Below are 26632 nucleotides of genomic sequence, written 5' to 3'. Positions count from 1 at the left end.
CAGCCAGCATTTATCAAGTGCTTGCCCTTCCAGGCCTCACTAAAGCACTTTGCAGATATTTACTCACTACTGCTCGCAACCCCTGTGAGGTAGGTACAAGTTATCTGCGTCTCACAGATGGGGAAGGGGCACTTGGAGGTAAAGTGACCTGCCCGAGGTTTCCCAGCTCCTAAGTGATGGAGCCTGCCAGAACCAACCATCAGGAGGGACTTCACGGTGAAGGAAGGTTCTTACGCTCACTGGGGGTATTAGGAAGAAATTCCCAGTCTGTAGCTGAAGCAAGTGATACCCTTCTTTGCCTTTCACTACTTGCTGATACCTCCTCAACAGGAGTCAGCTCAGAATTGCCAGAATGAACCTCTCATGAGAATGGCCTCCCCTTCCCTTCCCATTGCTATTGCCCTGCTTTGGGCCTCATCATTTCTCATCCTGACCGCGGAGACACTTTCCTGTCTGGTGTTCTTCCCTGCAGACTCTCATCTGCTGAGTCCATCCTTCATGCCGCTGCCAGAGTGATCTTTTAAAAATGCAAGGCTGACTGCTGTATCCCTCCCTGTTTAGAACCATCGGATGCGTCCTTGTTTCCTTCTGAAGCACATGCGCACTCTGGCATGGCATAGTGGGGCTTCCTTGGTTTGATCTCTGGCTACATCTCCAGCTTCTTCTCCAGCTGTGGAATTTGGCACCCCCTCCTGTCTCCCCCAGCTCTCCTCTATCCCCTTACCCTGTTCTCTCTGGGCACACCATGCTGCCACTTCCTCAGACTTCCCATTCTGGTCTCTGAGTATTCCACCAGACTAGTGTTTATCCTGGGAGGCACAGCCAAGGACCATCTTGTCCCTAAGGTCCTTTCCATCCCACCTTCCCAGCACTTCACAGCTAGGAGACTCGACCCTGCTCTCCTTTTCATCCTGCTGTGTCCTGGCCAGTCCTCTGGAGCACTGATCACCCTGTGGCCTTGTTTTTTGTTTTTTTTTTTTTCTTTTTGAGATGGAGTCCTGCTCTGTCGCCAGGCTGGAGTGCAGTGGCACAGTCTCGGCTCACTGCAACCTCCACCTCCCGGGTTCAAGCAATTCTCCTGTCTTAGCCTCCCAAGTAGCTGGGACTACAGCTGCCCGCTACCACACCCAGCTAATTTTTGTATTTTTAATAGAGACGGGGTTTCACCATGTTGGCCAGGATGGTCTTGATCTCTTGACCTCGTGATCCGCCCGCCTCGGCCTCCCAAAGTGCTGGGATTACAGGTGTGAGCCACTGCGCCTGACCGGCCTTGCTTTTTTATATACTGACCTTCCCCAAAAGATGTGGCTCTCCCTGAGGTTGAAGTTCAGGCTTACTGTTGCATCTCCATGGCCTGCACACATTGGGAATTAATAAATGCAGGGGTCTGTTATTTATGTATGAATGAATGGATTCACTTTCCTTGCTATACCATACACTCTTCTAAAAGTTACCAGGCTTTCTGGAACTTGTATTAAGAAATTCAGATACCAGCAATAATATCCAGGTAACCCAGCCTCTGCCCAAATTGCTTGATGAGATTACCTGTGTCTCAGCACTAGGACCACAATTTCGGTTTCTTTTCCATTTTCTCCATGCCTTGACACAGTGTTGGATATCCACTACCTGTTTAAAATGTATGTGCTGATTTGAGTTGGTCAGGTGTTGGGGGTGGGATACGGCAGACAGAGAAAATGGGGTCCCAGCTACTGAGGACCCAACACATGAAAAGGGAAACGGGACAGATCCTCTTGGGAAAAAGCCCCATTGGGGCCAATTCCGGGGCCTTTTCCTCCACAGCCCGCAGAGATGCCTCTGCACTTCCCCCAAGAAGCTCCTCCAAGTTGTGTGACCCTGATGAAGGTCTTCCTTCACCGTATGATTTGTTACAGGAAAAATAAGGAAGGAATTTGGAAGCAGTTAAGGTCACTTTGTGCCGAGACTATCGCACTATATCATGTTAAATAAAATGTCAGGTGATAGTTATTGAGTCATTCTTTTCTAATGGTTTTATGCACAGTAGATAATTTTATTATCTATACATGATTTGGATTTGAATAAATTATCAGTTTTTTAAGATTTAATAAGAATATGTAAATATATTTGTAGTCCCTATTTAAGTCAACCTACGAATGAAATGATGAGAGTAATGATATTTTGTGAGGATGGTGGGGGCTTTTTGGTAGATGACCTCCTCGGATCTCCTCCACGATCCTGGAACACAGATATTACATCCCCTTCTTACAAATGAGAAAACCGAAGCTCAGACAGGTTAATTTGCCTAAGGTCTCCCATCCCAGAATATGGGTTCAAATTTTAGAGGTTTTTCACCTTAAGCTACCTATAGATATTCAAATCTAAATTTATTCACATGAAATGATGTGTTAAATCATTTACAAAATTATCAACCATAAGATTCTGTTGACAAATACCCATGAAATATTTACTTTTAAAAATGTCCTGTCCATGCATATGTATTTCAGTTTTAAACATGAAAAATATCTTAGCTTTTAGGTTGCAAAAAAAAAAAAAAAAAAGCCCAAAACAACCCACCCACTATATGGAGAGTATACAAAATGAACACAGGCTGATGATGTACATCAGTGTTTCCATATAGTAACAGGAAACCTGGAACAGTATTTTTGGGGTGGAGGTAATTTGGTAATATATACCCAGATAAAAATTATACAAGCCCAGTGATCCACTGAGGCCTCTTGCAGGCTCTATGGGTGCAGTGACAGGGACGCAGGAGTGCAGGGAGGGGCTCTGGGTTGCCAGAGACCTGCTGTGGAGAAGTTTTCTGCCTTCAATAAGCCCTACAACTGTACACAGTTTAGTTTGAGTCCTATTTTCATCATCTGCAAAACTAGGCTACTTATGCCTTTGTAGGGTGTCAGCATTGAACGAATATTGGGATGTCGGCCAAGTGCTTAGCCAGGAGCCTGTCTGCGGCATGGCTCAGCCAGGCGGATGTGACATTCCCTCGTGGTCAGTGAGGCATGCTGTCCTGGCTATGACGATTGGGAGGATGTGAAACTGAAGCTGGGTGCTGGCGAATCATGGAGGCAGTTGGGAACCTCAGTGTCTCAGGCTCAGTTCCTCAGCTGGGAATGAGAAAAGGGTGTGGCTTAGGAGAGGGGTGAGCCTGATGTCTGAAACCGCTTTCCTCTCATGGGTGAGCAAGTTGAAAAGCCAGATTCTACCAGGAAGGTGGCACAGGACGCCTTGGCTGTGCTCCCGGATGTGTGGGGCCGTTTCATCACGCAGTTGCATGGGGCTTGCTTGTGTGCTCAACTTTCCGGGATGTCCTGAGACTGGACTTTCCAGTTTCCAAGATTCAGTCCCATCGTCAAAGCCTAATATCTGATTTTTTGATTTGATCATCTAGTGTAGAGAAGTGGAAAAATCCTCAAGTTTGGGTCATTAAATATTGTAAAATAGGGCCAGGCGCAGTGGCTCACACCTGTAATCCAAGCACTTTGGGAGGCTGAGGCGGTTGGATCATTTGAGGTCAAGAGTTCAAGACCAGGCTGGCCAACATGGTGAAACACTGTCTCTACTAAAAATACAAAAATTAGCTGGGCGTGGTGGCGGGTGCCTGTAATCTCAGTTACTCGGGAGGCTGGGGCAGGAAAATCACTTGAACTCAGGAGGCAGAGGTTGCAGTGAGCCAAGATGGCGCCACTGCACTCCAGCCTGGGCAACAGGGCCAGACTCCCTCTCAAGAAAAAACAAAAAACAAAAACAAAAAAACCCAAAAGAACCGTTGTAAAATAGAAATGGATATGGGGAAGAGAGAGGGGGAGAAGGCAAAGCAGGAAGGAGGAGGCAGGAAGGGCAGAGCTGGCACCAAGGCAGGCCCTGGGCTGGATGCCCAGGAGTGTGGGCAGAGGGGGTGCAGCACTGAGAGGCGGACTGGAAGCTTCCCCTGCCAAGCTCATGACAAAGAATGGGAGGCAGGGAGGAGGCCCACAGATCTTGCTGAGTGCTAAGCGCCTGCACCCCTGCTCCGAGCTACACCTTGGTGCCACTGTTGACAGCCAGCCCGAAGCCTCCAGTGTCTCTCAGGGACCTGGGCTTCCTTCCCACCAAGGAAGAGGGAGAGAGACTAGGGCTGCCCTCCACTGTGAAGGACCCCGCTAATTATTCATGACACCCCTGCAGAGTGGCTGGACTGCCACAGCTTCCCCTGTGCCCATCCTCAAAGACAGAGCCTCAGAAGTGGACATCCATCTTTCAGGAAGGCCTTAGAGGAGGTCTCCCAAGGACGAGCATGTTGTTTCCCACCGCAGCCTTGAGTTTTGAAGAGTGAAGCGGGGGTGGTTAGTGAGTCTAGGTTTAATTCTTCCACCCGATTTCCCATTTCATCACACTCCTCAGTATTATGACATTTGGATTATTTTTTAATCTTCTCTTCCCCTTTTTGTTGTTCTGCTGTTGAACTGATTATGCAGAACCGTGTGTTGATGTCTCTGTGGCACCTTCCCTCCAGGGATGCAGCTCTGTTTTCCAAACACCCTGCTTAATCCTCTTAGGAGGGAGGATGCACTGGTGCTCACCCTATCCGTCAGGGCCGGCAGAGACGGACGCTTTACAGGTGTTTGTGAACCTGGACCATGCTGGACGGGAGGCTTGGAGGCACCAAGATGCCAAATCTCTTACCCATCCCTCCAGCCAGGCATCTCAAGTGGCTAAAGAATAAATGCATGAAAATTAAGAGCCAGCTCTGCCTGCGAAAGAGAACAGGAGCAAGCTGGCTGTTGGCTGTCACCTGGAGTCACCTACTGGGAAGTGCCGAATCACCCCAGACCAAGGACGGGAAGGAGGCTTGCTGAGTGACAGTCCCATCCTGGCAGTGCCATGAACAGCAGAGCTTCAATTCAAAGTGAAAACAGACTCCCTGCATCAGAGCCAACCTATTGGTATAAGATATTTCACTTGCAGCCTGGGGCGTTTGTGATAAATAGATCCGCACAGGATCGCCTGGTTTCATTTTTCATGTATGTGGGCTACTCAGGACACCTCTCACTTTCCCAACTTTTTATATCTTTTTTTTTTTTTTCTTTGAGATAGAGCCTGGCTCTGTCGCCCAGGCTGGAGTGCAGTGGCATGATCTCGGCTCCCTGCAACCTCCACCTCCCGGGTTCAAGCGATTCTCCTGCCTCAGCCTCCCAAGTAGCTGGGATTGCAGGCGTCCACCACCATGTCTGGCTACCAATTTTTATATCTTAATGGCCTTTCCAGAACTTTCCAGAACATGTACAACATGCTCCTAGTGGGCCTGGGGATGGTTGAGGGTGGGTAGCGCAGTAAGACAGTTGCTGTTACTTCAGTTTTCTTTCAGGTCTTCTGGTTGAGTGAGGAAGAGGTTTCAGTTTGGTGATGGCACATCCTTAAGACTTCACTTGCTTCCCTCTCTCTGTTCTTTTGAGAGCGGGTCTCCACCAAGCATTTTAGCAGGTAAAAAATCTAGCTAGAATTTAATCGTATTATTTTGTTTTTATTTATTTTGAGGTTGTAATTGCTTTAAGGTCTTACAGCCAGTAATATCGGTTTCCTATTCATGTTAGGATGTTTATTCAGCAAACGCTTATATAGCACTTACTCTGTGGAAGATCTGTTTTAAATACCTTAAAAAGAGAAACTGTTTTTTCTCTCTCTGTCATTCTCATTCTCTCTCTCTCTCTCTCTTTTCTTTGTGGTAGGGTCTCACTCTATCACCCCAGGCTGGAGTGCAGTGGCGGGACTGTGGCTCCCTGTAGCCTCGACCACCCTGGCTCAAGCGATCCTCCCACCTCAGCCTAAGAGAAACTCTTGGAACAGAAAACCAAATACCACATATCCTCAGTTATAAGTGGGAGCTAAATGATGAGAACACATGGACACAAAGAGGGGAACAACAGACACCGAGGCCTACTTGAGGGTGGAAGTTGGGAGGAGGGAGAGGAGCAGAAAAGATAACTATTGGGTACTGGGCTTAATACCTGGGTGATGAAATAATCTGTACAGCAAACCCCCATGACATGAGTTTTCCTGTGTAACAAACTTTCACATGTACCACTGAACCTAAAATAAAAGCTAAAAATAAAATTAAGTTAAAAGAGAAACTCTTATTTTTCTCATAACCTAATTACAAACCTATGTGGTAAAAACTATAATCACCCTCATTTTATAGCTGGGGAAACTGAGGCAAGAGGAGGTTAAATCAGGTTAGGAAGTAGTAGAAGCGGTGCTAAAACCCTGGCAGTGTGGCTCTAGATTTTGTGTTCTTTTTTTTTTTTTTTTTTTTTTTTTTTTACCTTTTTTCTTTGGAGATAGTGTCTTGCTGTCAGTCAGGCCGGAGTGCTGTGGTGCAATCATGGCTCACTGCAGCCTCGACATCCTGGACTCAAGAGATCCTCTCAACTCAGCCTCCTGAGAAGCTGGAACTACAGGTGTGCACTACCAGCTTGAGTAATATTTAAAAAAATTCTTTTGTAGAGATGGGGTCTCACTATGTTGCCCAAGCTGGTCTTGAACCCCTGGCCTCCAGCGATCCTCCTGCCTCCCACATCCCTGTGATTACAGGCCTGAGTCCCCATGCCTGGCCTGGACTTTGTGTTCTTAACCTCTGTGCTATGCTGCCTCTCCATAGGGAACATGAAAAATTAATGTTTTCAGGCTGGGCGCCGTGGCTCACGCCTGTAATCCCAGCACTTTGGGAGGCCAAGGCAGGTGGATCACCTGAGGTCAGGAGTTCGAGATCAGTCTGGCCAACATGGCGAAACCTGTCTCTACCAAAAATACAAAAATTAGTGGTCGTGGGTGCCTGTAATTCCAGCTACTCCAGAGGCTGAGGCAGGAGAATCACTTGAACCCGGGAGGCGGAGGTTGCAGTGAGCTGAGATCGCACCATTGCACTCCAGCTTGGGAGACAGAGCGAGACTCTGTCTCCAAACAAATAAACAAACAAACAAACAAACAAATATTTTCAGGGAAAACAGTGAGTAGATTTGAAGGAAACGTTGATATGAAGAAATGAGGTCCAAGCCTGGGTGGAAATGGCAGATACGGTAGAGGTGAACGGAAATGGATGCAGTGGCTGGCCACACTGGCAGATACAAGGAAGAAGGAGCTAGTGGATTAAGCACTTACTTGACCTCAGACAGGGCCCACTCCTCAACAGGGTCTCTGGAGCCTCAGCTAAACATTCCTGCAGGTTGACTCTGTAGTAGAGCTACCTTGCCGGAACAGATGTATTTGTAATAATACACACATGCACACACATATACTGCTGCTTTTGCTATTAGGTACCAGTCCTTTCCTTTCACCTTGGTGATAGCCATAGGGTGGTTTTCAGCTCTGCTCAGAGATAAGCTGAGGAACTCCTCCAGGCCCTATGGATGGGGGTGGTGCTGGGCGGGGAGTCAAGGCCAGGCTGCTCCTGAGGCCAAGCAAGGTCTTAACCAAGTATTGAAAAGTGACCTCAGGCCAGGTGCAGTGGCTCACACCTGTAATCCCAGCACTTTTGGGGGGCCGAGGCAGGCGGATCACCTGAGGTCAGGAATTTGAGACCAGCCTGGCCAACATGGAGAAACCCCGTCTCTACTAAAAATACAAAAATCAGCCAGGCATGGTGGTGGGTACCTATAATCCCAGCTACTCAGGAGGCTGAGGCAGGACAATCGCATGAACCTGGGAGGTGGAGGTTGCAGTGAGCTGAGATTGTGCCACTGCACTCCAGCCTGGGTGACAAGAGTGAGACTTTGTCTCAAAAAAAAAAAGAGAAAAGTGACCTCAGTCTTCCTACTCAAAAAGGAAAGTGCTAGGTTCAACATGACTCTGGACCATGATTCTCAGACTTCAGGGTTTACATAATGAAGAATTTAAATCTTAGAGATTGATTTGGATTTGGCAGCTCTTTATTTTACTAAGTGTGGACATTAAAAACCAAACCACACTTCCCTAAACAGTAACAAAGTCCGACCACTGTCTATCAACACTATCAATACGTAGATGAAAGGAGATCCTAACACAGAAACATAGGGAGGAAATAAACTCCGAATAACCCGTGTGCGTGTGTGCATGTTTGCATGCATGTGCATATCACATTGCTTAAGACGATGAACACTTCTTTGGGGAACAACACTGGCAGTATTGGGAACCACCGGCCTGGAGTGCCTGTCTGCTGTTTTTGCTGTCTCCTGTTGGCTGCCTTAACTATCTTAATTTAAAAATTACCTCCCTCAAGTCATACCAACAAGGTATTTCCTAGTTATCCTGAAATGGAAGGTCCTGATTATGGATTGTCCTGGCACTTACTCTCGGCAGGTTTTTTTTTTTTTTTTTTTTACTTTAAATTCTGGGATACATGTGTAGAATGTGAAGGTTTATAGGTATACATGTGCCATGGTGGTTTGCCACGTCTATCAACCTGTCATCTGGGTTTTAAGCCCTGCATTCACTATGTATTCATCCTAATACTCTCTCTCCCCTTGCCCCCAACTCCTGACAGGCCCCAGTGTGTGATGTTCCCCTCCCTGTGTCCATGTGTTCTCATTGTTCACCTCCCACTTATGAGTGAGAATATGTGGTGTTTGGTTTTCTGTTTTTGTGTTAGTTTACTGAGGATAATGGCTTCCAGCTTCATCCATGTCCCTGCGAAGGACATGGACTCATTCTTTTTCATGGCTGCATAGTATCCCATGGTGTATATGTGCCACATTTTCTTTATCCAGTCTATCATTGATGGGCCTTTGGGTTGGTTCCAAGTCTTTGCTATTGTAAATAGTGCTCTCTGCAGATTTGTAAAAAGCCACTTTCCACTTGGCCCCATCACCAGTGGCATAGAAAGTCCTGGGAGGCTGTGTGTGAACTTTGAGAGGACAGCCATGCTGTCTGCTCACTGCCTTATCCTAGGACCTAGCACCGGGCCTGGCATAGGGCAGGCACACAATGCCTATTTGTTGCATGACTGAATGAATGGACAAATGAATGGCTGATGAAGGACAGAATTCAATTTTTAATTTGTATTCTTAAGTGTGCAGATCTGATAAAGTCTTCATATAAAACACATTTGTGAATCATGAAACATGATAATCAAAAGTATACTGTGAACCCACCACGTGACCTAGGAAGAAAACTTGGGTCTATCTCCCCTATCCCATCCTCCTTGCTTCCCTAGAAATAAAAACCAGCTTGAATTTTGGGTTTATCATTCCCCTGCTTTTTTAAAGAATAGTTTTAAAAATCACATGTCTACTTATTCCTAAACAATATTGTTTAATTTTTGCTGATTTCTGAGCATTATAAAAATGTTATCATATGGTATACAGTCTATCCTAAATTTTGTGTTTGCCAGCCTTGCTTTCCTTAAAATATAGTTTTAAAAATCACATACGTATGTATTCCTAAGTAATATACTGTTTCATTTTTGCTTGGTTTCTAAGGCTTATAAAAATGGTATCATATAGCATGTAGGTTTTTGATACTTGTTTTTTTCCCTCTCCATAATCATGTCTCTAAGTTTCACTGGAAGAATACGTAATTTATTTTCATTGCTGAATAACAGGCCATCATCTGAATAGCGCAATTTATTCATGCACTCCTGTCAATGGAGTTTGGGGCAATTATGAACAATACTGAAATCAATACTCTTTTAAACTAATTTAGTTGCTAAAAAAGAAACCATTATGGCCAGGCGCGGTGGCTCATGCCTGTAATCCTAGCATTTTGGGAGGCCAAGGCAGGCTGATCACTTGAGGTCAGGAGTTTGAGACCAGCCTGGCTGACATGGTGAAACCCCATCTCTACTAAGAATACCAAAATCATCCAGGTATGGTGGTGGGCGCCTGTAGTCCCAGCTACTCCGAAGGTTGAGGCAGGAGAATCGCTTGAACCTAGGAGGTTCAGTGAGCCGAGATCGCGCCATTGCACTCTAGCCTGGGCGATAGAGTGACACTCCGTCTCAAAAACAAAAACAAAAAACAAACCAAAACCAAAAACAAAAAACACCATTATACATATACGTGTATATATAGCCTAAGACAAAATTAGGGGTTAATGAAATTACAAGATAAACACCTTTAAACATCCCCACATAAAGGAAGCTGACTGACCCCATAAGCCTGCCAGGCTCACTTTCCCAAGTGCAATGCCCCGCCCCTCCTCCACGAGTAAACGCCAGCCTGGCTTTTGTGCTCATTGCCTCTTTTCTTTGCAGTTGTGCTCCCCATTCCTGAATACTACAGATGAGCTGTGCCATCCTCCCCTCCCCTCCCTTCCCTTTGCTTTTATGTCAAAATATTAGGCTGTCGTTTTCACCTGTGTGTTTCTCTGGCATGCTTTTATTGTCTGCAGGGATGTTATTCTACTTTTTATTTTTTCTTTGAATAACCGTGTGGGATTTGACTTCAATCCTTTTCTGCTACTTATGTTTACATAATATTAGATTTCCTGAACTTTTTGAAAGGAGGCATAATTTAAGGGTTTTTCTCATTTCACAATGGTAGAGCACTCTCTTCTGTTGTTTTTGTTCAGTATGTTAAAAATAGGGCACCTCACTTCCTGAGAACTTACATTCCGTTCTCCCCTACTGTAGTCTGGGTTCTCTTTTTTGCTTTTCTCTATTTTCCTGGAGTGCTCAATTTGGAGTCTGTTCCCAGCTAGTGTTCTGTTCTGGATGGGGGCTTGGGCTGGTTAGTTTGGAGTGTTTATTAGGCCCAGTCTTCCCTGGCCTCTTCTGACTTTACCTTTGGAACTCACATGCTTTTACTGAAGGATACAAATACCTCCCTGGTCAGGTGCTGTCCTCCAGCTGCCTGGTGGCTTTACAGTAGTTGTTTCTTGATTATTTAAAGTTCTTGTTACAGGTGATCAGTGACTATCTGGGCCAGTAGCATGGGCGGTAAGAAGAATTTGCCAAGACAGTTGTAGGTTTAAAAAAGGCAGATTTATTAGAGAAAGTAGGCAAATATGTTGCAAGGATGCAACAGACAGGTTAGCAAGAGAGGAACTGACTGCAAGGCAACAGTTCCTGCAGGAACTGACTGCAAGGAAACAGCTTCCTGGGGATTTTATAGGATGGTGCTGGTGCTATGTGCTGAAGAGGGCTTTGCCAAGGTTGCAGGGAACTAAATTGCATTATTTTATTAGTTGAGGGTTGGCACAGGAAGGCACGGTTGAGCACAGGAAGACTGTGATGTTATTTGTGCAGGAGGGCTATGTGTTTTGGACCTTATAAAATCCCTTATAGCTTATCTGCTTTCTGTTTTTTGCTTCCTCTGCTCCTGCCAGCCTGACTTCTTTCCCCTTGTTAGGACCCCACAGTTCTGAGGCCTACCAGGTGCTCTGTTGCTTCCTTCTGCATCCTCCAACACAGCTACTGATACCATGCAGATCTTGTAGGTGTGTCTCCACCCATTTGTGTTTAGAGTTTGTAGGGATTCAGTGTCATCTGGTTTATTATAGGGATTGTCCATGGGTTTTTAGTTTTGCAATCCTGGCTGCTTTGTGTATATTTATGGGGGATTTGGAGAAATTAAATAATTATGCCATCAAGGCTGCCACATTCTTAGAATCTTCATGTTGTTTTCATATACAATGAATTTTTTTTTTTTTTTGAGATGGCATTTTGCTCTGTTGCCCAGGCTGGAGTGCAATGGCACGATCTTGGCTCACTGCAACCTCTGCTTCCTGGTTCAAGTGATGCTCCTGCTTCAGCCTCCCAAGTAGCTGGGATCACCGGTGTGCGCCACCATGCCTGGCTAATTTTTGTATTTTTAGTAGAGACAGGGTTTCACCACGTTGGTCAGGCTGGTTTCGAACTCCTGACCTCAGGTGATCTAGCCTCGGCCTCCCAAAGTGCTGGGATTATAGGCGTGAGCTACCGCATCCAGCCTACATTGAATATTTTTATATACATTCACTGTTGCCCACCTACAAGAAGTTTTCTAAATATACTTTGGGGAGAAATTACAGGCTGTTAGGGTATGTAAAGGCTCAACATTATAATGCTAAATTGTTTTCTCAAATTTCTGTATCAATTTATGTTGCTACCTTCCTTCTGGTTTCTTTAGGTTTGGTTTTCTCTTGCTTTTCTAGTGTCTTAAGATGATAGTTTGAGTAGTTGATTTGAGATTTTTCTTCTTTTACATACAGTTATTTACAGCTATAAATTTCCCTCCAAGTACCTACCGCTTTAGCTGTACCCCAGAAACTTTGGTATGCTATTTTTTTCCTTCATCTCAAATGTTTTTCTAATTTCTCTTATTTGTTCTTTGACTTCTTGGTTAAGAAGAGTGTTTTTTAATTTCCACATATTTTTGAATTTCCCAAATTAATTTTTGTTATTGTTTTCTAATTTTATTCTATGGAGAACATACTTTTTATAATTCTAATCTTTTAAAATTTATTGGGACTTACTTTGTGGTCTAATGGATGGTCTCTCCTGGAGAATGTTCCATTTGTACTTAAGAATGTGTATTCTCCCTCAAGGGTCTAGAACTAGAAATACAATTTGATCCAGCAATCCCATTACTGGGTATATACCCAAAGGATTATAAATTATTCTTCTATAAAGACACATGCACACGTATGTTTATTGCGGCACTAATCACAATAGCAAAGACTTGGAACCAACCCAAATGTCCATCAGTGATAGACATATACACCATGGAATACTATGCAGCCATAAAAAAGGATGAGTTCATGTCCTTTTTAGGGACATGGATGATGCTGGAAACCATCATTCTCAGCAAATTATCACAAGGACAGAAAACCAAACACCACATGTTCGAACTCATAGGTGGGAACTGAACAATGAGATCACTTGGCCACAGGGCGCGGAACGTCACATACCGGGGCCTGTCAGGGGGTGGGGGACTGGGGGAGGGATAGCATTAGGAGAAATACCTAATGTAAATGACGAGTTGATAGGTGCAGCAAACCAACATGGCACATGTATACCTATGTATCAAACCTGCACGTTGTGCACATGTACCCTAGAACTTAAAGTATAATAATAAAAAAAAAAGTGTGTATTCTTTGCTGAGTATGGTGGCTCATGCCTGTAATCTAGCACTTTGGGAGGCCGAGGCAGGAGGATCACTTGAAGTCAGGAGTTCAAGACCAGCCTGGGCAAAATAGCAAGATCCTGTCTCTACAAAATTAGCAACTTAGTAACACCCTGGCCAACATAGCAAGACCCTGTCTCTACAAAAATTAATAATTAGCTGAGTGTGGTGGTGCACACCTGTGGTCCCAGCTACTCGGGAGGCTGAGGTGGGAGGCTTACTTGAGCCCAGGAGGTAGAAGCTGCAGTGAGCCATGATCGTGCCACTGGATGCCAGCCTGGGCAACAGGGCGAGACTCTATCTCCAAAAATAATAATAAAAGAATGCATATTCTGCTGTTGTTGAGTAGAGTGTTCTATAGATGTGTGTTAAGTATAGTTGTATACAGTATTGTTCAATTCTTCTAATTCCTTGGTAATCTTTTGTCTAGTTGTTCTACCCATTACTGAAAATGAGGTATTTTTCAGTAATGGGTAGACTTGAGCCCATGAGTTCAAGTCCAGCCTGGGCAACGTAGTAAAACCTCATCTCTCGACAAAACAAAACAAAAACAAAAAACCCAAAGATTCGAAAGTAAGAGGATGGGCCAGGCGCAGTGGCTTACACCTACAATCCCAGCACTTTGGAAGGCTGAGGTGGGCGGATCACGAGGTCAGGAGATGGAGACTATCCTGGCTAACAGGGTGAAATCCCATCTCTTCTAAAAATACAAAAAACTATGATTGTTGAATAGTTTATATTCCCTTCAATTCTGACAGCTTTTACTTCATATATGAGGCTCTATTGTTAGTTGCATATATGTTTATAATTTAGATAGTCTTAATGGATTGACACTTTTACTATTATAAAATGTTCGTTGTTATGTAGTCATCCAGTTCTCTTTTGGTTACTGTTTGCCTATCTTTTTTCCATCCTTTTACTTTCTTTTTCTTTTTGAAATGGCATTTTGCTCTTGTCGCCCAGGCTGGAGTGCAATGTCATGATCTTGGCTCACTGCAACCTTCACCTCCCGGGTTCAAGCGATTCTTCTGCCTCAGCCTCCTGAATAGCTGGGACTACAGGTATGTGCCACCATGCCTGGCTCATTTTTTGTATTTTTAGTAGAGATGGGATTTCACCCTGTTAGCCAGGATAGTCTCCATCTCCTGACCTCGTGATTCGCCCACCTCAGCCTCCCAAAGTGCTGGGATTGCAGGCGTGAGCCACTGTGCCTGGCCCATCCTCTTACTTTCAAATCTTGGGTTTTTTGTTTTTGTTTTGTTTTGTCCAGAGATGAGGTTTTACTATGTTGCCCAGGCTGTACTTGAACTCATGGGCTCAAGTAATCCTCCTACCTCAGCCTCCTGAGTAACTGGGACTACAGGCACATGCCACTGTGCCTGGATGGGTCATTTAAAAGAATTATTTGTTCTGCCAATCTCTGCCTTTTCTTGGAGTGTTAAATCCTTTCACATTTAATGTAATTACTGCTAAGTTAGACTGTATTACATCGTTATACACTGTATGCCCATCACCACAGATATAGTTACTTCTTTCTTTCTTTTTTTTCTTCCTTTTTTTGTTTTTTTTTTTGAGTGACAGGGTCTCACTCTGTTACCCAGGCTGAGTGCAGTGGTACAGTCATGGCTCGTTGCAGCCTCCACCTTCTGGGCTCAAGTGATCCTCCCACCTCAGCCTCCTGGGTAGCTGAGACTACAGGCATGTGCCACTGCACGTGGCTATTATTTTTCATTTCTATTTTTTGTAAAAATGGGGTCTTGCTATGTTGCCCAGGCTGGTCTCGAATTCCTGGCTCAAGTGATCCTCCTGCCTCAGCCTGCTGAAGTGCTGGGGATTACGGGTGTCAGCCACTGCACCTGGTCTATATGCTCACTTTTTGTTTTCTTGAGTCAGTTTTGGTAGGTTATATTTTTCAAAGTTTCAAATTTATTTGTATAATCTCACGTATAAGATTCTCTTATTATCTTTTAAATTTCTGTCTCATCTGTAGTTTTCTCTCCTTTTTATGCCTAAAATTATTTGAGCATTTTATCATTTTTCAGGATCAGCTTTATCAGAGATTCATCTATTTGATTAGTTTTATCCAAAAACCAACCTTTGGCTTTGTCAATCCTCTCTATTATATTTTTGTTTCCTAGTTCACTAATTTCTACTCTTACATTCAGTATATCTTTCTGTGTGTATCTATCTTTTACTTTCCGTGGGTTGGATTCTTTTTGTACTAATTTTCGTCAAGGTTATTGATTTCCTTCCAAGCAGTATTTTTGCTGCATCTCTAAATATTTGATATGAAGATATTTAATGGTCATTCACATTTAAAAATTTTGAAGAATTTTCAGTGTAATTTTCTCTTTGATTAATGACTTATTTAGAAATGTATATTTAAAGTTTTAAAATGTGTAGGCGTTTAAAATACAGCATTTTAGGCCAGGCATGGTGGCTCATGCCTATAATCCCAGCATTTTGGAAGGCCAAGGCAGGAGGATTACTTGAAGCCAGGAGTTTGAAACAAGCCTGGGCAACATAGCAAGATCTCATCTCTAAAAAGTAAGTATTAAAAATTAGCTGAGCACACTGGTGTGTGCCTGTAGTCCCAACTACTCAGGAGGCTGAGGCAGGAGGATTGCTTAAGCCCAGGAATTTGAGGCTGCAATGAGCTGTGATCGTTGTGTCACTGTACTCCAGCCTGGGTGACATATAAAATATATATATATATGATATATATGTGTGTATACATATATATATGATATATATGTGTGTATACATAGATATATATACACGCATATATATAGCATTTTGTTTTTGATTTCTAACTTTCTTGCATTCACTTGAGAGAATGCCAATACTTATTATTTGAAATTTATTGAAATTTGCTTTATGGTATAATATGTTTTCAATTTGTTTTCTTGAGAAAAATATAATTTTTCTATTTCGTATTATATCCAACTTGTGTTGTTATACACACATACATGTGCACACATGCATATAATTTTCTGTTTGTTATAATCTCCTAGTATAATGAGGGATTTGTTCACATTTCTTTCTTTTTTATTTTTTTGCTTTACATATTTTGAGGCTATATTATTAAAAGCACATTATTCTAAAATATTTAAATCTTTATTTTATTATTATGTAGTAATTCTCTGTATTCCTAATAATGTCTTTTCTCATAAAATATGCTTTATATGATAATAATCTAGCCACTCCAACGTTAATTTAGTTTGTTTTTGCCTAACATACTTTTTTCCATGTCTCTACCTTGAATCTTTAGGTATGCCACTTATACATATAACTAAAATCCAATCTGACCATCTCTATCTTTCAACTGAAGTGTTTAATCCATTTGTATTTATTGTGATTATTGCAGGAGGGCAAGTCCTTGAATGACCTTGGCTGATTCAGCTCTCCCTGCTCCTTCTTATAATTCTTGGGCAGAATGTACTGAGAATGTAACATCCTGAGATAAGGAAGAACCATCCAGAACAGCCTGGGCTTTGTCTTTGTTCCTCTCAGAACAAGATGCTCTGCAATGCTTAAGCTCAGTGATTTAAGTACCTGCAGGGTATAAAACCCAGAGTGGACTGCTTTCAGGGTCCCTCAGCAGTAGTGTGAAGTTGAGCATATGCAGATGAGATTCTGTCTGCCCTGGGCAGCTTGCTTGAGTTCTGGGGGGCCAGCTCACCATGGATTCAACGCTTCTGTCTATCTTTGCTACCTATCTGTGAGTAATAAGTCGGCTTTGCCTGACTTGTGCAGGTGTTTTGTCATACCAGACACAGACTCTGACAGCTGGGTTTGTGCAAAACCTTTAGAAGCTGTGTTTGTGTAAAGACTCCTGCCAGACCTGGGCATCCACCAGATATAGGAATCTTTACAAAAATTAGCAAAGTGTTTAGAGTCCTCTCCTGGTATCCAGCATATGGTGTGCCCCTCATAAGGATTGATACCAGTGCATGGTATTCTGTTTCACAATTATGAATATATGTGGATTTTTTCTAATACCTACTTTTTGTTTTCTGTGTCTTGCTTTATTTATGCTATTTTTCTTGTTTCTTGTTTTTCAAAAATCCAATTAAAATTTTTTTCCCTTCCTAAGGATTTTGGCATTATACTTTTAGCTTTTTAGTGGTTACCCTTGACATTTTTCTAGATGTACTTAACAAGATCTAAATTAGCCCATAACTTTCCCAACCCCAACCTCTAAACAAATATGAACCTCAGAACATTTTAACTCAATCCCTTATTTACATATCATTGTTTTTAGCCAGTTAGTATGTGCTTTTTTTTTTTTTTTTTTTTTTTTTTGAGACAGAGTTTCACTCTTGTTTCCCAGGCCGGAGTGCAATGGCACTGTCTCGGCTCACCGCAACCTCCGCCTCCCACGTTGAAGCAATTCTCCTGCCTCAGCCTCCTGAGTAGCTGGGATTATAGGCATGCGCCACCATGTCCAGCTAATTTTGTATTTTTAGTAGAGGTGGGGTTTCTCCATGCTGGTCAGGCTGGTCTCCAACTCCTGACCTCAGGTGATCCACCTGGCTTGGCCTCCCAAAGTGTTGGGATTACAGGCATAAGCCACCGTGCCCAGCCTAGTATGTCCTTTTAAAAAAACACATACATAGATATTATTCTTCTATAGAGAAAAGGTTTGCTTAGATTTACCTTGAGGGTCACCACTTACTCACTCACTGTGTCTTCTTGTTTTCAGATTCCCCTCTGGGATCATTTTCTTTCTATCTGAAGTATACTTTTAGAAGTTCTTCAGAAAAGAACTGTTGGTAAGCTCTCAATTTCTGTAATCTGAAACATTCTTATTTTGCACGCAATCCTGAAAGTCAGTTTTGCTTGATTTAAAATTCTAAGTTGGCAATCATTTCCCCCTGCACTTTCAAGATATTAGACTACTATTTTCTAATCTCCGTTGATATTGTTAAGAAGTCTGTTATAATTCCACAATTGTAGGTCATCTATAATTTTTCTCTGACTGCTTTTAAGAGCTGCTTAGTGTGGCTAACTCTAGCTTTACTTTTAAAGTAAATTTTTTTTTTACTTTAAGTTTTTTTTTACTTTAAGTTTTTTTTTTTTACTTTAAATTTTTTACTGAATTAAAAAAAAATTTGCTTTAAAGTAAAGCAATTTTTAAATTTGCTTTCCTGCCTGATGGTATACATTGCACTTTCAGCATTTTTGGATACCAGTATTTCACTAGTTTTAGAAAATCCTTGGTCTTTATCTCTTTAAAATTTGCCTCTTCACCATTCTTTCCTTTTGGAACTCCAATTATTTGTATGTTATAGTTGTTCATTTTAACCTTTATCTCTGTTAATGACTCTTTTATATTTTCTATCCATTTGTCTCTCTTTTGCATTCTGGGTAATTTTTTTAGCTTTTAAAATTCACTAATTTTCTCCAATCTGCTGTTAAACTCACCAAATTAAGTTTGTTTCTGACAATTTTTTATTTCTGAAAATTCCATTTTTCATCATGCCTGTGCCTTTATAGTATATTATTGCTTATTTATCTTTTGCAACTCTATTTTTTAATTCTTTAGATACTTAATATATCATTATCCTATGTTTGACAATTCTGTTCTTCGAAGTCCTTCAGGTTTTGTTTCTACTGATTCTCACCTATGGTTTATTAATTGTAAATATTCAGCTTCTTATTTGGTTGATCTGAACTGAGGTTGCTTTTCTTCAGAAAGGACTTGCATTTGCTTCTGCCAGGAGCCAAGGAGAGCTTTTGGTTTGTTGGTTTGTTTGTTTGTTTTTGATTTTTGTGTGTGTTCCCATTTATTTTCTGTCCTGATGATTTCCCTTACTTCCTGCAAATTCAGTATTGCCTTAAAAAGTATGTCTTTTGTTTAGGAACTATTGTGTTTTAAGCAGGAAGACCCTTCAGGAAGTTAAAAGCCCGAATGAATTCTGTAGTTGCAGAAGTTTTAAATGTTGGCTAAAATTAGATTTTTAAGAATAGACTCTTCATATATGAGAATTATAGATATAAGTTAGGTTTCTGGTCCAATAAATGCAATCAACACTCAATAAGCAAGAGTGTTGATTATTTACTTTATGGGACGATTGGCAGTGGAGGTTTTTGGTTACCTAGTGCATCAAAGTTCCATTTGTGACTGTTCATTTCTGAACAGAGAAAACAAAAATGAAGCCAAGGCATTTTTGAGTGACTATTAGAGATGACACTGAACTAAGACAAACTACCTAGAATTATTAAAGAAACTGGTGAGGGAAAACGGAATTTAGCTAAACAAAAATCTACTTTGCACACTTCCCAGGAAACACAATTTGGTATATTTCACTCTGGATAAAAAATGGTTATAATCAAATTTTGATTTTGTTTTTTAAACTGTATCAGTTTTTCTGGTCTGCTCCCTTTACATTTTCTCCAACAATTATTTTCAACCGTTTTGTCCCTCTTCAACCCTCAGAGCCAAACCTTCCTCCTCCCCTGTTGTTCTTAGCAGAAGGGATTGACTGTTTTTTAAAAAGAACAGACAGCATCAGAAGGGAACTGTCACATGCTGTGTCATCACAACTAGCCCCTCCCCTCAATACTCAGCCACTTCTTTTCCCCTTCTCTCCTAGTTGTAAAGGACAAGCTCCTCTTCTAAAGCCACCTGTACTCTGCACTCCATCTCTTCCCATGTCCTCCAGGACATGTGATTCTCTATCATTCTCTCTCTCATCTTCCATCATTCCTTTTCACCTTGTTTATTCCCAAGAAGCATTTAAAACATGTTTAGGTCAGAACTATGGAAAAAAATAACCAGCCCTCCTTCAACCCCCACATACCCCTCCCGTTACCCATCCTTTCTCTTTCCCTTGCTTTACAGCCAAATCTCAGAAGAGTTGTCCAGAATTACTGTCTCCATTTCGTTCTTATTTATACTCAATCTGGATTTTACCCTCAACATCCCACTGAAATTCTCACCGTTAGGTTTCCATGTTTCCAAATCTAGTTGACATTTATTGGTCTTCACCCTATGTGATTTCTTCATAGCATTCAACACAATTTCAAACACTCACAGTGCACACAGCACACACACATACACACACACATACACACATGCACCTTTATCTTAAAATGTTAGCTACAAGTGAGCCAACAATGTTTAGTTGAATACACTGTATTTAAAAACCAATTTATTTATTGTAAGACTATTAATATAATAATTATTCATTATTACTGTTATATATGTGTTAGTATAAATTATTTCTACTTTATGTTTCAATTTAGACCTTACATTGATTTTAAAAATTATATGCATAGGTAGGTTATATTATTTCTGAATTTCATTTCAGAAATTAGTAAAGAGATTTTCAGAAGATTTGTTAGAAGTCAGTGATTGTGGATGGGACTGAGAATTTCTGCTCTAGTGGAGCCAACTCTCTCTTGGTTGAGACCAGGGAAGTGGCCCAGCACAAGAGAGCTTCTGCACTCTAAGAGCCAGCTTCATTGCTTTGGGAAAAAATTCAACGTGTCAAACAGCTGAATGATAACTTTCTCTCCTGAACTGATATGCGTGATTTTGGTGGTTCCTTAGTTCTTACATGGGCTACCTTGGTAGTGGGTATTTTTCATCTATTTGATTACTTCTTTGTAAAGTTAACTCTCCCAGCTTTATGCATGGGAGGACACAGAGGAGTAAAGTAAACCTCCAAGTGCAAGATGCTTTTCACCTTGAAAATTGTTTGTCATGAATGTATTTCCTGGCCATGGTTCTTTCTTTGGAAAATCCTTATCATGAACTCAAAATGACAGGGCTGTATTTTGGTTATTGTTCCCAAGAAATGGTTTTTAGCCACTAGACCTCTTTCTTCCCTGGGTTTCTTGTCCCCTCGCCCTGTACCATAAGGCAGTCTGGTTGCTTCAGCAGGAAGGCTTGGCTGCATGATAGTTGGGTGGTCTCTGAAGAGAGTTCCTTTTGTTTTCCTGATGGACCTAGGGCCAATGTGCCGCAGCTCTTGTGAAGCACAAAGTGTGAGGCTGTGGCTCCAGGATGGAGTGTTTCTCCCTCTGCCTTTAAGAGAACACAGGGGTCATAGCATTATGCAGACGTGTACCTTGCTGGGGCTGCCAGGGGAATGCAGGCTCATGGGGAGGACTGAGGGGACAGAGATGTGTGTGTACTGATTAGTGTGCCATAGACTACAGCACAGCAGAGGCAAAGAATGCTATCTAAGCTCTTGTTGCTCGGAGTGTCCGAGGATCATCACCATCCAGGTCACCCAGGAGCTTATTAGAAATGCACAACCTCATGCCTTACCCCAGACCACAAATCAGAACCTGCATTTGAACCACATTCCTAGGTGACTCCCAGGCACATTAGAATTCAAGAAGCTCTGCTGCTTTTACCTGCACTCGAGGCCTCAGCCTTCAGACCACTCCAGGAAAACTTTTCACATCCCGACGCCCCCACCCGACACTCTGTCACCTGGATCTTGCCCATTTCCTCCCTGGCATGTCCCTTAGTCCCTTAGGTCTGCACATCTGTGCTTCCTCATGGGCCAGCTCTAGCACAGATCACTGTGTTCATCTTGGCAGTCCCAAGTCCTTGCACACTGCCTGCCTGAGAGGAGGCTCCAAGCTGAAGGCTTCTCGAGTCAGTGGACGAATGGATACATGATCTACATGGCAGAAATAAAAGCCTGAAGTTTGCAGAAGGTTAGGTGTTTATTTGCACTGCTTTTTAGACCGTCTACCAGGTTAAAAAAAAAATACACAGACTCCTTTGAAGGCATAGATTTTAGATATCAACATCAGACTGTGGCATTTGGGATTTCCAGAGCATGTCGTTGAGGCACTTTTGTACCCAGAGGCACATGGAATTTACCAGGCTGTGGGGATGATGTGCTCTCGGGTTGCTGCTGCCAGTAGCCTGGTGAGGTAGGGAAGACAGCAGTGGATGCAGTCAGGGCCCAGTACACAGCCTGCCTGCCTTTCGTGTGCTGATTGTCCAGCAGGTGGCACCTGTTCCCTCCTGCCACCCACCTTAGAATTGCTTCCCTCTTGATAAGCACCTTCAGCCAGAGGTGGGTGGGAAGGGGAGGACGTGCACTGGGTTCTGCTCTGTGCCAGCATCTTTGGTGTAAGGGGCCATTCCCTGGCCCAGGGCAGGCAGCCAGTACCCACTGGGGTTGGGGATCATTGGTGGGTCTCCATTGCCCATGCTCTCCCTGCCTCTCATTAGTAGGGAATCGATGGGCCCTTGTTATGCCAAGGCAATGCTAAAATATCTGCTTTACCTGCCTCCTTCTCAGCAAGGCTGTCTGTGGGCCACAGCTGATGCTCCATCAGTGCCAATTTATGAGACAAGTTTCTGCCGCTCAGCCTTGGCATGGCGGATGGAAAATACCTGCAGGAAGAGCTTCCCCGGCATGGCCTTCCCTGCATCAGTCATGTGCCTAATGAGCTATCCTTGCAGTGGACTTTTCTCCCTCTTTTCACTGAAGAACCCTCATGTGCTGCATAGACATGAGCTCATGAACCTCCCTGGGGGGCAGGGGCAGCCTCATCTGTGACACTCTCTCTGGGCAGCCTTCACCAGCCCTACTCTCTTCCTTCCATCAGAAGATGCCTTCGGGCCTAGGAGACTCATCAAGACCTCACCCTCTTTCTCTTCAAAGATGCTTTTTTAGTGGCAGAACACCCTGGTTCTGCAGAGGGTTGGGGGCTCAGCCAAGAACACCTGTTTCTTCACAGGGGAAGTAAGCTAGAGTCAGGAGGAAGCAGCAAGGATGGCCTGTGACTGGAGGACAGACGTCCTGTGGCCCCGGCGGTGCTCTTCCCTCTTGTGCTTTGGGGCAGCAGCATTTTAGGTTTGTAGCTTTGGTGGAAAAGTCGCTCCCCACTGTTTTGAAGTGTAATGCTCTATGAGGAGGAAGTTGGAGCCGGTGTGGTTTTCTGGGTCCTCTGCCAGAGGACATTTGGAGTCCCCAATATTTTTCCTCAGGACTGACTTAATGAAGACAGTCCTTCAGCCCAGGCAGGGCTCCACTCTGACGCCCGCGGAGCTTTACTCCCTAGAGTGTTTTCTCTCGCTGTCCCCCTTGGGCTGATTTCTAAAGGGTCTGCTGTAGGCCTTCCTGGGAGTCGTTCAAGCTAAAGGTGGAAAGGGTGAGAAGGCACAGTGGTTTAAAGGATGCTCATCACCAGGTTAAAGGAGGGAAGGAAATTACACTTGTTCTCAAGCCAGGTTCACTAATGGCTCTGGTAAGGAGGTGACTTCACTCTCCCAGGAGGATCCATTTGCAGGCTCCATGGTGACTTCTGACTTTCAGGGAAAATGTCTCCCCAACTCAGCAAGGATGAGGTGGAGCAACTTCAGCCCAATCCCTCCATCCTCCCACCATCAGGCGAAGGACCAGGCACAGACTCCAGGCCGACTGCCTGATTTTGCTCCTCCCCAGGCCTCCTGCTGCTGCCCCAGGTGGAGGGAAGAGACCAGCCCCCGCTCACATGCTCCGGGGCTGGCTCTGGGCAGAGCTGTTGCCTTCCCTCCCCCTTAGAGCCCCAGCTCTGCAAGAGCCTCGGGGAAGTAGCAAAAGGGAAGTTGTGGGGGTGGGGTGGGAAGGGATAAATCCAACCCACCACAGCACAAGCCTCTTCTGTACAAAAAGTGTGTGTATATCTCTGCAAATGTCACAATAGCATGATCTGCTCTTCTCTTAACATACGGCACTTGCTTTTAAATCTACAAGTTGAAATCTCAGAGACCCAACTTTTTAGCTAGCTATGTATCATTGCAAATCCTGTTATATATGTGGAATATATGTAAATACATATACACATATGTGTGTATATCATTCTGAATAGTACTGCATACATTTGAGTCCCAGGAATTTGGACTTCAAACCTCCTATTTGCACACAGTTATACCGCTCTGCACCACCAAGAAAAGAAAACCTAACAGGCTCAGGGCACCTTCCCTCGTGTGCCTGGTGTCCAGAGCCCAGGGCAGGCACCTCATACGTGGCTCGTCTTCTCGGCCAGGGAGTGGTCTGTGGGCAGCGTGAACCTGATGGCACCGTCCCTCTCCCAGCCTCTCCGGATCCTGGCGAGTCTGCGGCTGATGCAGGGCAGGAGAAACAGGGTTTTGGCCAGGATGACGACGCAGGGCACCAGCAGCGTGAGCGTGAAGGTGGGAGGCAGGTAGAACTTGTAGCGGCTCTCCTCGAAGGCGCGGGTCCAGCCATAGGTGAGCGTGTGCAGTGTGCTCAGCACCAGGGCCACAAAGCCCAGCGAGGACTGTGGAGGGAAAAAAAGGCTGGAGTGAGGGCGAGGGGATGACAGATGCAGTGATCCTGCCAACGACTCATCTGCTGGCCTGGGAGAGGGGAAGGAGGGAGGCTTTAGTACTCACCGCTATGGGTTGGAACCTCAGTCCTATCACTCTCTTAGTGGGATCTTAGGATAACTCTCAACTTTCTGTGCCTCAGCTTCCGCAACAGGAAAATGGGAATAATGCTTCTATGCTGAAGGTGTCTAAGGACTGACCAATTCACACGGATTCTATACAGTAACTATATGACCATGCTTTTTCCTTAACTTTGTTATTTGTTATCTCTGGAGGCTGCTGGATGATTTCAGATGGAATTAAGTTCAAAGAAGTTTAAAAAGCATTTAAGGCCTGCTGCAGTGGCTCTCACCTGTAATCCCAACACTTTGGGAGGCCTAAGTGGGTGGACTGCTTGAGCCCGGGGGTTCGAGACCAGCCTGGGCAACATAGTGAGACCCTATTTCTACAAAAAATACAAAAAAATTAGCCAGGCTGTGGCAGCATGTGCTTGTTGTCCCAGCTACTTGGGAGGCTGAGATGGGAGGATCACTTGAGCCCAAGAGGTCAAGGCTGCAGTGAGCCAAGATTGTGCCACTGCACTACTGCACTCCAGCCTGGGTGACAGAGCAAGACCCTGTCTCTAAATATATATAAACATATACATGTATGTGTGTGTGTGTGTGTGTGTGTGTATATATATAAATTTTACTAGTTATGTGTGTATTTTAATGTATATTAGAGGAACAAGTGTCTGCTTGCATACCAAAATCATAATTTCACAGATAACATTTGGCCTAAGTTAAGATAAAAAGTGGATTGATTTTAAATTAGCTTGAAGATAAATGGAGAGTAAATAATTTACAGATGGCATGTGGATTTGGCACCAGTAGTGAAGGGGACTCATGGGGCCTGTGGTCTGGGTGACCTGCCACCATATAGAAAGCCCCAGAACACCACACAGATGCCCTGTGTGCATGCCAGACCTTCACCTCCCACCCCACACTGGGTTATAAACACCCCGGATGGAAACCCCGCTGGGCCTACTCTTCCATCTGGAGGAGATTAGTGACTATGGGGAGAAGAGACCACCCAACTCCAAATGGAAATGGTCCCGGCCATTTTACAATGGAGCTTCGCACCCCTTGAACCATGTGTGGGCTTTTGTGGGTCACTTCCAGCCAAGAGTGGCTGATCCACCACCCAAAGCATGACTTTCTGTAGGAGCTGCAATGTGAAAATGGCTGGGAAGTGCTGCTCTATGACTCCGGCCTCTTGGCAGTATGAGTTCTCATGGACACGAAGGAAGAGATCTACTGTTGGTGCTGGTTCAACTGATATGAACCCTGGGCAGGCCACTTAATCAACTTCAGTGGGAGATAAGTAATTTCCAAAGCCAAAGTCAGAGGGGGAAGCGCTGAGTAGGTGCAGTAGCCTCCATCTAGTCCCCTAGACAGGGCAGGCAGTGACACAGCAGAGGGCCCGAGAGCGAGGGAGTAGTGGCACAGGGGTGCTCTGACTGAATTCTGCGAGCACCGGGGAGCCACTGAAAGCTTTGGAGCAGGAGAGACCTCCCATGTCTATTACACAGGGATGGAAATGGCAATGACCCATCAAGCAATGAACACATACGCATTTTCTCCAAGGAGACATTGTGAGGGTGTAATTTAAGAGTGGCGGCACACTGAGACCTCTGGGTGGTCTGCATGGACTGGGCCTCCTGGATTCCCTTCTAGCCCAGCTTGTTGGCATCAATCCAGAGCCTCAGCTGACAGACACTTCTCATTTGCACTCCCCTCAGAAGTGTTTCTAAGTGGGTCTGATTCCACATTGGGCCCCGTTCTTGCTCCTCCCTGTGTGTGTGTGTGTGTCCCTTCGTTTGCACCTGCTTCAGGACAGACACCAGGACAGTGAACGTCAGTGAGTGAAAGAACATGGCGTGGGAGAATTGCTTGTAATGCTTTTGCTAAAGATAATAATAAACATTTTCCAGTGGCTGCACACTACAATTTCACACACAGGTTCTCACGTTCAACATTCTTGGGCCCACGTAAATTAACCAAATAAAACCTTCTCTGTCCTTCCTCACCCTGTCTGGTTCTTCTTGGCTTTGTGTCCACTTCTGGAATCTTCTTCGCCCGGTCTTTAACAACTTCTGGCTCACCACGAAGGGTGAGGATGCCACAATTGGCTTTGTGCTGTCACCCACAGTGAATTCCTATCATTTTAATGTGGTTACCTCCCAAAGAGAAGCCTCCTTGACTGTCATGTCAGTTGCATGTAAGCAAAT

General features: G+C 43.9%; 1 protein-coding gene across 4 annotated transcripts in view; it reads right to left on the bottom strand.

Annotated features, from left to right (window-relative positions):
• Window positions 1-21721: 21721 nt before the first annotated feature.
• Window positions 21722-26632, bottom strand: part of STEAP3 (STEAP3 metalloreductase) — a 41806-nt gene continuing 36895 nt past the window's right edge. For all 4 annotated transcript variants that reach the window (XM_030801224.1, XM_030801226.1, XM_030801225.1 and 1 more), the window contains one exon: window positions 21722-24314. In XM_030801224.1, coding sequence (XP_030657084.1) covers window positions 24033-24314 — 282 coding nt within the window. In that variant the 3' untranslated portion in view covers window positions 21722-24032. The remainder of the gene's footprint in view (window positions 24315-26632) is intronic.

Source organism: Nomascus leucogenys, chromosome 20, assembly GCF_006542625.1.
Source record: "Nomascus leucogenys isolate Asia chromosome 20, Asia_NLE_v1, whole genome shotgun sequence".
NCBI classification, from domain to species: Eukaryota; Metazoa; Chordata; class Mammalia; order Primates; family Hylobatidae; genus Nomascus; species Nomascus leucogenys.
This window is presented reverse-complemented; position numbering and strand designations above follow the sequence as displayed.